This window comes from Ruditapes philippinarum, unplaced genomic scaffold (genome assembly GCF_026571515.1).
Source record: "Ruditapes philippinarum isolate M1 unplaced genomic scaffold, ASM2657151v2 ctg2885_1_1_1_1, whole genome shotgun sequence".
NCBI classification, from domain to species: Eukaryota; Metazoa; Mollusca; class Bivalvia; order Venerida; family Veneridae; genus Ruditapes; species Ruditapes philippinarum.
Genome location: NW_026854687.1, coordinates 276 through 10722, shown reverse-complemented (window position 1 = coordinate 10722; position 10447 = coordinate 276). Strand labels below are relative to the sequence as shown.

At 33.7% G+C, this 10447-nt stretch overlaps 1 protein-coding gene across 1 annotated transcript; it reads right to left on the bottom strand.

The window, feature by feature from the left end:
• Window positions 1-3733: 3733 nt before the first annotated feature.
• Window positions 3734-10159, bottom strand: LOC132740751 (retinoblastoma-like protein 2; the record flags this gene model as incomplete). Its single annotated transcript, XM_060728722.1, is given in 5 exon segments — window positions 3734-6476; window positions 7045-7212; window positions 7882-7938; window positions 9035-9177; window positions 10033-10159. Coding segments are annotated over 5 exon segments (693 nt in total), but the record flags the coding sequence as incomplete, so codon positions are not given.
• Window positions 10160-10447: the final 288 nt, after the last annotated feature.

Genomic DNA, 10447 nt, shown 5'->3' with positions numbered 1-10447 from the left:
ACACGAAAAGACCCAGATGCACAACTTCACATGCTGATCAACATTTCTGTAAGGTTTCATGACTCTAGGTAAATTACTTTTTGAGCTACGTGAGACACAAAAGGGAAAGGACGGACAGACAAGGGTATTTTTAAATCTAAATGCCCCCCCCCCCCATCGAAGGGGCACAAAAATTAGCTTTTGTTACCAGCATCGGCCATTTATAAGGCTACCCAAAGTATAACAGATGTTCAAAAAATATTGACGAAATTGTGGTCAACAACAGACTACTGTCGCCATCTGAGCTAAAAAAAAAGCATATGTAATGAAGGCCTATTGCAGTAATTTAATATTCTTTGCACATGATAAAATTCAATAATAGAGGCCATAACTCAGTGTTTAATAGTATTATCTGGTTAGTCAATGAGATGTAAATTGCCTTTTTGTATGGATGATTCCAATAAAGTTTTATTGAAATAATTCAGCACTCGCAAAGAAATAGCAATATTGCTCTATATGCGTATTACAGAACTAATCAAGGGTCAAAAATGTGTGTTGAAAGGTCCGACCTAAATAAGACAACAATATGCACATTTTCTCTTGGTATTGATGGTTCTCATTAAGTTTAATTAAATTCCTGCCATTAGTTGCAGAAATAGCGCGGAAACGATTATTGCTCTTTATGCATAACTAATCAAGTGCCATAACTCTGAAGGGTCTGACCGGAACAAGGAGAAGATATGCTCATCTCTTGATAATGATGGTTCCCATAAAGTTTCGTTGAATTCCAGCCAGTAGTTGCAGGGAACTAGCGAAAACGAAATACGGACGGAAGGACATCAAAAAAAGGCGGGGATAAAAAACAAGAGGAAAAGACATAAAAATCATTTATTTTTTTTATTTCCATAAATTGATATACTCATGTTGTAACATGTAGAAAACATTCGATACACATATGATTCTATTTTCAATTTAACACTGTGCTTTATATACAAACATATATCATCTCATTAAAATGTCTTCTATATTACATTATTTAACATAGTACATGAAATAAAATATCCACCAAATGAAATTCATGAATATCAAATGATAGGTATAGTTTAGCAAAATATTTTCAATATCAAAAGACAGGAGCAGCCTGTATATAGTACCTCAATTTCAATAGCTGTTTCCCCAAGTCTTCTTCATTATTATATTCATTTTAAAAATTTCTTAATAAGAAAACTTCAATACCAAAAATGCCCTTTGCAGCAAAAATTTTTTCCCCACAATATTGCTAGCATCATTCAGGACATCAGAATTATTTGGCTGTAAAACACTACTTATATAGGCCAGATTTGTCTTATGTCCTATAATACTAACAAGAAGAAAAGTCAGACATGTCCACCATAAGTCCACAAGTATCAAGTTCAGAGGTTCATATTTTATGAAAGAAATCTAATATCAAGGACAAGAAAATAAAAAACAAATACAAAATAACATCACTGTTTACCTGCAGTCTATGACGTATAAATTAATTAACTAATAACGTACTTGTACCAAATAGAAGAATATTATCTTCTGAAATGTAAAATATCAGCATGCAAATCTAAATATAAAATCAGCAATAAAAAGACTTGCTCTCACCAAATGTAAACCCTATATATCAAAAAATGCAGGTGTCCACAGATCTATGTTGGAAAGAACAAATAATAAACGAGCCAGAGTGATAAAGATAGGAGATCACATACAACATGATAAGAGAATGTTAGAAGAATTACTATGTACAATGACTAGGTATAAATGAACAGGAAATTTATAAAACTTTATCTTGTAATAATATATAATAATAATAAACAAGAGGGCCATGATGGCCCTGAGGTCGCTCACCTGTATATAGGCCCCTGGAGCGGGGCCAGTTTAAACCCCAGGGCTTTAATTTGAACAAACTTGGAAGACAGCCATTAGAAGATGTTTCATGATGTTAAGTTTTTACTACACACATATAATGAAAAAACAATGAACTTCCCCCCCCCACCCCCCCCCCCCCCCCGGCAGGGCCAATTTTAATCCAAAGGCTTTTATTTGAACAAACTTGGTAGACACCCATAAGAAGATGTTTCATGCTGAACATCTAAGCTCTAGCTCATTCGGTTTTTTAAAAGAAGATTTTTTAAAGTTTTTACTATACACATATAGTTAAATACAATGACACCCCTGGGGCGAGACCAGTTTTGACCCCAGGGCTTTTATTTGAACAAACTTTGAAGACACTTACTAGAAGAAGTTTCATGCTTAATATCTAAACTCTAGCTATTTGGGTTTTTCAAAGAAGATTTTTTAGTTTTTGCTATACACATATAAGGAAAATCAATGACCCCCTGGGGCGGGGCCAATTTTTACCCCAGGTCTTTTATTTGAACAAACTTTGTAGACACTCACTAGAAGATGTTTCATGCTTAATATCTAAACTCTAGCTATTTGGGTTTTTTCAAAGAAGATTTTTTAAGTTTTTACTATACACATATAAGGAAAATCAATGACCCCCGGGGCGGGGCCAATTTTGACCCCAGGGCTTTTATTTGAACAAACTTGGTAGACACCTATTAGAACATGTTTGATGCTAAATATCTTAGCTCTAGCTCTTTGAGTTCTTAAAAAGAAGATTTTTTAAGTTTTTACTATATGCATATAGGGAAAATCAATGACCCCTGGGGCAGGGCCAATTTTGACCCCAGGGCTTTTATTTGAACAAACTTGCTAAACACCCATAAGAAGATGTTTCATGCTAAACATCTAAGCTCTAGCTCATTGGGATTTTTAAAAGAAAATTTTTTTTAAGTTTTTACTATACACAAATAGTTAAAAACAATGACACCCCTGGGGCGGGGCCAGTTTTGACCCCAGGGCTTTTATTTGAACAAACTTTGTAGACACTTAATAGAAGATGTTACATGCTTAATATCTAAACTCTAGCTATTTGGGTTTTTTCAAAGAAGATTTTAAGTTTTTGCTATACACATATAAGGAAAATCAATGACCCCCTGGGGTGGGGCCAATTTTGACCTCAGGTCTTTTATTTGAACAAACTTGGTAGACACCTATTAGAACATGTTTGATGCTAAATATCTTAGCTCTAGCTCTTTGAGTTATTTAAAAGAAGATTTTTTAAGTTTTTAGTATATGCATATAGGGAAAATCAATGACCCCCTGGGGCGGGGCCAATTTTGACCCCAGGGCTTTTATTTGAACAAACTTGGTAGACACTCATTAGAACATGTTTCATGCTAAATATCTTAGCTCTAGCTCTTTGGGTTCTTTAAAAGAAGATTTTTTAAGTTTTTACTATATGCATATAGGGAAAATCAATGACCCCCTGGGGTGGGGCCAATTTTGACCCCAGGGCTTTTATTTGAACAAACTTTGTAGACACTTACTAGAAGATGTTTCATGCCAAATATCTAAGCTCTAGCTCTTAGGGTTTTTTAAAAGAAGATATTTAAAGTTTTTTCTTTCGGTTGCCATGGCAACCAGAGTTCTGCATGGAATTAAATTCTTTGAACAATTTTTAAAGGTGACCACCAAAGGAACATTCCTGTGAAGTTTGGATGAAATTGGCCTAGTGGTCTTTGAGGAGATGTCATTTAAAGTAAAAGTTTACGGACGACGGACGGACGACGGACGCCGGACGAAAAGCGATCACAAAAGCTCACCCTGTCACTTTGTGACAGGTGAGCTAAAAAACTTGTTACAGCAACTGTTACTGTACAGCAACTGATAAACTTTACCTGTTAAAACAAAAAATTACCCAGCCCATAGAAAACAGAGATTTACATTTATCTGTGTATCTCATATAATAGCTTGTTGGAATCAACATACTTGTATATATGCATGTATGGGTAGTATTATTTGACAATCCCTCTTTCATCCTAAATCACTTCATTTCTACACACAGCACACACTGTTACTTACAAATGAATGCACATCCCGAGATTGACACAGTTCAGAAAAAAGTAACCTTAAATCCAGGATGTATATACAATTAGAGTGAAAATTTAGTCCCTCACAACTTTATCATTAAAGCAGATATGATAAAAGACTTCAGCAACAAAGCAATCCGATGTCAGCAACCAAGGTATAAGAAAATACTTTAATTTAATTTGACATCATTAAACATTTTTTTTTATGTAACAAAACAGTCGCTCAAAAAGTCGCACACAAAGTATATGCGGCACCCGTTTTGGTTCAGAGGGGGAAAACTGCTTTAAAATGGTTCCTTCATAAATCTCTGTAAAATTAAGCTTATGTGAAGCAAGAAAGTGTTTTTCTACACAAAGTTTCTTTCATTCCTTTTTTTTGGTCAGATGTACAAAATGTTCTTACATTTGTGCAAAATATAACAATGTTATAAATAAATATATTCTTTGTATCAGTAACCTAAGCTGGTGAGCTTTGACAGTTTTCCAAAATGTTAGAAAAAAAAATATTTTCTGATATTTCAAAAGGAAACAGTGTACCACTGGCTAAGTGCTATAAACAAAGTTCATGTAGAAATGAAATTTCTCAATCAAAGTGAGGATTGTGACGTGTTTAAACAATGAGGTGCGCCAAGTAGAGTTACATATATACATATATGATATATTATAATGTATATAAAAAGTCAATGTAAAAACACAGACACAACACCTTCTCCCTGGGTTAAAAAATCTCAACTTTATAACAGACTGCCGTTAAGGATTTTTCTTTTCTTTTTTATCAAATCAATTAAAATGTAACAACAGAAAATCTAGCAAAATGCATTTCATTTAAATTACACAAACTAAATATAATGTTGGCAAGTCGATAGATACACATGTAACTCATTTTTCTATTTGTTTAAAAACAAGATTTTCAATTTTGCCCAAAACTTAATACACTTCATCATGTAATTTCCAGATTTTTCAACAAACATTTATCTTTTGTGACCGGTTTCCTAATTTATAACCCAGGAAGCTGGTGGTCTTGAGATCAATCTACTAATATATAGACACAGTCTATTGTGAAAACATGACACAAATATTCAGACACAGTCTATTGTGAAAACATGACACAAATATTCAGACACAGTCTATTATGAAAACATGACACAATTATGCAGACAGTCTTATGAAGTTTTGATCAACCTACAAATCTTCAGACACAGTCTATTGTAAATCAGTATAAAAACCCACAACCCTAGGGAAAATGATAGAAAGTCTAAATTTTAACTGCTTTAACAAAGATTTCTGAAGAGACTCTACCTTTTAGACATGACAGGGCTCGAGTTAATTCTCAACAAATTAAGTACCATTTGATAAAGGTCAGTACCATATACTTGTGCATAAAATTTCCATACAATAAATCCGTTTCTCCAGAATAGTAATTAATATTTTTGGTGAGGAAACATTTACATTTATAATCCCACAATATGCTGTAACAAAATCCCTGATAACTTCATACATACTACAAAATCATTATTATTTGTGCAACAGTTCATTTTTAATGGTTTTCTCCCAATCCCTGAAATAACAACCCCCATCACTTTATAATTCCATCTGCTTTAATATATTAGTTTGCATTACTTTATTCGCATTTTTCTTTCTTTCAAAAATAGACAAGTCCCTAAATTTTACAACCCCCAAAAAATATCCTTTGCGTCAAAGCTACAAAATTTCATGCTCACAATATTAAAGGTATTTTATGATTTACAGAATTTCTTTGAACTCTTGACTGTAATATCAGCATTTAATTAACCAATTCTCAACCACTTGCGCCCAGCTTCCATTTTAGAAGTGGCCATTTTCTTTTAAGGGTATCACTATGATAATTAGTCGGCAATAAGTACGGGTGTATTTTGGTCTGACTGCCTGGTTCTCTACTCGGGTCAACTTTACATTACCAATAGGGCAAGTGTTGAACTGCTTCAGCATACCAGTTTGTGGAATTTCTATTTATAAAGCACTATCAAAATTGATGAAGATTTTATCATCATCATCACGAACGAGGCCATGAGAACGATTTAAAATTAAACCTTCACTAAATGATACACTATTTACAAAAGTCACTGCGGTGTCCTGCACGATAGTGTTGTAAAAATCCAGTATTCATCTGCTCCAGACACACATCTCCACTCCTGTCATTTAATTGTTATAGTCAAACAAGTGCAGACATGATAAAATAGAACGATTTGATAAATTCATTCACATGATCAAATCAATATTTAGATAATGATGAAAATGGCCGAATTCATACATGCCATTGATGCATATAAATTATCAGTTTTAAACAACCAACGTTATCTATTTCACAATGACGACCTTTGACGCCTGTTCCTGTCTATCTGACGTTACATCCTGTAGTCGTTTGTGAAACAAGCTAATTCTCTTCGGAGGAACGGCAGGTTCATCATTAGAGTCTATTTGTAATGTACGTTTCCCCGAAAATTCAAGTCGATTTTCACTCTTCAACCGAATCATGTTATTTATGGCCTTTAGACTCTGAAATTTACAAAACAATTTTATTACATAAATTTCATGTAACAAAGATTTCATTTTTGATGATTCCACAAAGTAAAATTAGATTTCTCTGTGAACTTCAGCGCTTTTAATTTCACCATAGCTAGGTCCCTTGTGAAAATATTACATTTGGTGTTTAAATCTGTGGAATACACTAATCTTTCACTGAAATAAACAAATTTGCCCTATTACCTTTGTCATATGCATAGATCCCTGACCTGTCTGATTTCAATAATCAGATTAGTGGATACAATAAGAATTTCACCACAGCATATTTGTTACCAAAACAGCATATCATATGTCATTGCTTGTGGTTAAATCTATTGTGGTTAGAGTAGGGATCTAACATACTCATTTACAGACTGTGCACAAAATCAGCAAACCAGTCAGGCTCCAAGCAAATCAATTCTAGACAAGGTAGACCATCCTTTATTTAAATAAAACTTGCTTATTTAAGTGTATTCATAGTTGTACAGATTTAAAGAGAGCAACTTTAATACTATCTAGTTTTCTATATATTTTTCTCTATTTATTGTAATAGTATAAATACCTTAGAGGGGCTCCTGTTAAAGCAATACAACATTCTCCTGTCTGGTAATTTAGTTGCAGCGCCCCAGGACTTGTGAGGTGAAATATACACAGAGTGTTTACTGGAAACTCGACGTGGAGAAGTTGTGTGGCATCTTGTTGGTGGAAGAGGAGACAAAGGCGGGGCATCCTATGAATGGAATAAACAAGTTAATTACTATAAATAACAGTCTCATAGGGCATCTCTCAATAAGGTTAGTTTATTTACCCTTAATAAAGTTATAACCTTATACAAAACAAACTTTACTCCAAATAGTTTCAAGGAACATCACAGAATAATTTTTCTCACACTAATCAATACACTGCCTTATGGTGTAAATTGATACACCAGATATTAGATTCAAAAGATTTCCCTAGGAGATCAATACATAGATTCTTATAGCCAAATGACCACAGATAAAAACTGTCAAGTCGGACATATCCACAGCATGACAACTAGGATTGTAAAATGCACTTTGTGTGTGTGTGTGTTGAGTTTTGAGTAACACAAACATAGTAGAGGTCATATGGAGACTTTCCAGCTTTACTGATGGGAGAAAACCTCTGATGCCCCTATGTGCATTATTTTAGGCACACGCAGACACTAAGCTAGTGTGGTAGTTTCCTTAAATCTAGCCGGATTCAAACCAACAGCAGTAAGAGGCAAGTGGTTTCATGTCAACAACCTTACCTACTCAAACATGGATCTCCCTCTTTTTTTTCAAGTATAAACAATACAATTTTATCTGTTCACATGAAGTACAGCTATTAACAAAGCAATATTGTATAGTTTACAAAGCAAAATTGCATATGAACTTACCCCATTTTGACTTGCTGAAAATCTTAAGGCAAATGCTCGCATTTGTGTAATAAAAACCTGAAACAATATGGATACATCATATGAATAAATGCCATGATTTTCTCAATCAATCTGATCAATTCTTTAACATACTCGTGGATTTAATAAATAAAACAACATTATTACAACCACTTTTCCTGCAAGTAAACTTCATTCTGTGTTTTAACTGTGCAGCAGCTTAAACATACATGCCATAACGTCCCAGATGTCCAGGACGGTCCCAGAAATAAGGTGCCTGTCCCAGAGATGATTTATGTCCCGGTAAAAAAAATAATCTTAAATAATCTACTTTGAAGCAAGAAATTTTACATTTTTATATAATTTTATTGTCAAATTTTTATAAACTAGTCTAGAACGCTAATAACGAACAATTATCCCCGAACAGCATTGCAATAGTGACACTAATCCTTTGATTGGTATATCTATGTGCCCCTTTGATCAATTAAAAGACTAAGTGTTTACCCCTGAGCGAAGGTGTCATACACTGTAATTAACTACTGGCCAGTATAAATTTAATTCGCCTGGAGGCACTTATTAGTGGTCAAACACCATGAAAATTACCGCTAAATATGAGGTGATGAAATCTACAAGATTCAGCAAATGTTTCAGGTAAACGACATGGCTAATTGTCATTACTAAACATAGCTTTATTCTATTCTGTGACTGATTGAATTAACGATGCCTAAATATTTAAAAAAGATAGAAAAACTGTAAATAATAATTGACATTCTGTCTTTTGTTTATGGTGTCATTAAATTTGCAAGTTGTAAATACCGGTAATATAGATTGAATGCCACTTTGTAAATTAAAAAAAAAATATGTTTGCTGATCAATGACCCATCTCCAAATGAAAAGTGTCCCGGAAATGAGTAAAAAAAATTATGGCATGTATGAGCTTAAATTTAATTGCAAATGCATCTATCTATCTAGAATGTATACATTAATCAATTACATGCAGGTAAATAAAAGACCTCTAGCATAAACATATTTTAGATGTTTACATTTTAAAGAAGGAAACCAAGCTGATGTCTTTGGGTTCATTTGAAGTAAACAAGTCGATGACCATACCCACTTGGTTCATTGCCGATTTGTATATTTATATACATTAACATACCTGATTATAAAACTGTATGAGATCACCCCTCTCCTCTCCAAACTCAAAGTTTGATCCTGTACCAACCATCCTGGTAGGGGTCGGGGGATGACTACTAGGATGTGGTACAGGAAGGGTACTTGACGACCGCATTGGCATTGTCTCTGTAAATGAAAACATGGTTTGATTGGTCAAGTTAAATTGTAAAATTTACATAAAGAAAGAAAAGCATCTGTTTTAAGAAAGACAAAATACAAGACTTAAAGATCCTGTATGTTTTGTAATTGAGATTGCATATTGTGTGTATTTGCGTTTATTTATACTCACCACCGGTTGCCCATATGGGCGAGTCCTCCAAAAGAGTATTAGTCATTTTAGATTTTTGGAGGATAGTGCAATTACAGATACAGAAAGATGCCCCAATTCCAGAACTTCTCCTGGTTCTTTAGCGTGCCAAGTGTTTAAGCACCCATACACGGGACCTCGATTTAAAGTCTCATCCGAAAGACTGATTAGTAATTTTAGTTGGCCAGCCCGGGAATCGAACCCACAATGTCGAGATTACAAGTCTTGCGCTCTCACCGATTGAGCTATGCGGGCTGGCGAGGAATTGCATACCACTCTTCATTGAATTATATATGTATGTAATTATGCAAATTTGTCAATTTTCAAACATGGAAGAATATGTAAAATATGTATTGCAAATATTTGTAATTATTTAAGGTAATCATTAAATTATATGCATTCATTTCTTATTGGAAAAATTGACTTAAAATTTATAGAAAACTAAATTCGAATTACCTCCCTTTCTTTACATGAAATATTAAATTCGGTAATATCTTTATAGATAATGTTTTTTGAAACTTACAATATCGATAAATCTTAATTTGAGCATCATAATTTGTATATTAAACCATAAAAATAATGTGTTACAGGATATGTCTCTTGAAAACTGGAACCTGATTAGTTTGAGCCTTGCTATTTCTAGTCATAAGTAAAATATTCTGAATTACACTTACTTTTTTCCTTGTTTTCCTCTTTTTCCCCGTTTACAGGTGAAGAGGTACCGCTAGCCTCAGCATGGCTGCCATCACTACTTCCGGAAGTATGTCTATATCTACTGTTCAGTAAAACACTTCTATATACCTGTACAAATTACAAATAAGCCTAGAATTAAATACTGCATAGCCCTATGTACCTTACAGAGAGGGGACTGTGGGCTTAAACTGATCTTATTGGAATTATACGTCATTGAAGAAGAAAGTAAGTATAGGCTGTCTGCAATAATACTCATAATGGTAAATGCTAGGTATTGCAGATTTTAATTTGCACAAACAAATTTAAATATGAAATTGTTAAAGGGTATTCTGCTAAAGTGACATTATGCTAATTTTTTTGTTGTCAAGTTGAGCTGAATTGGCTATATATTTAAAA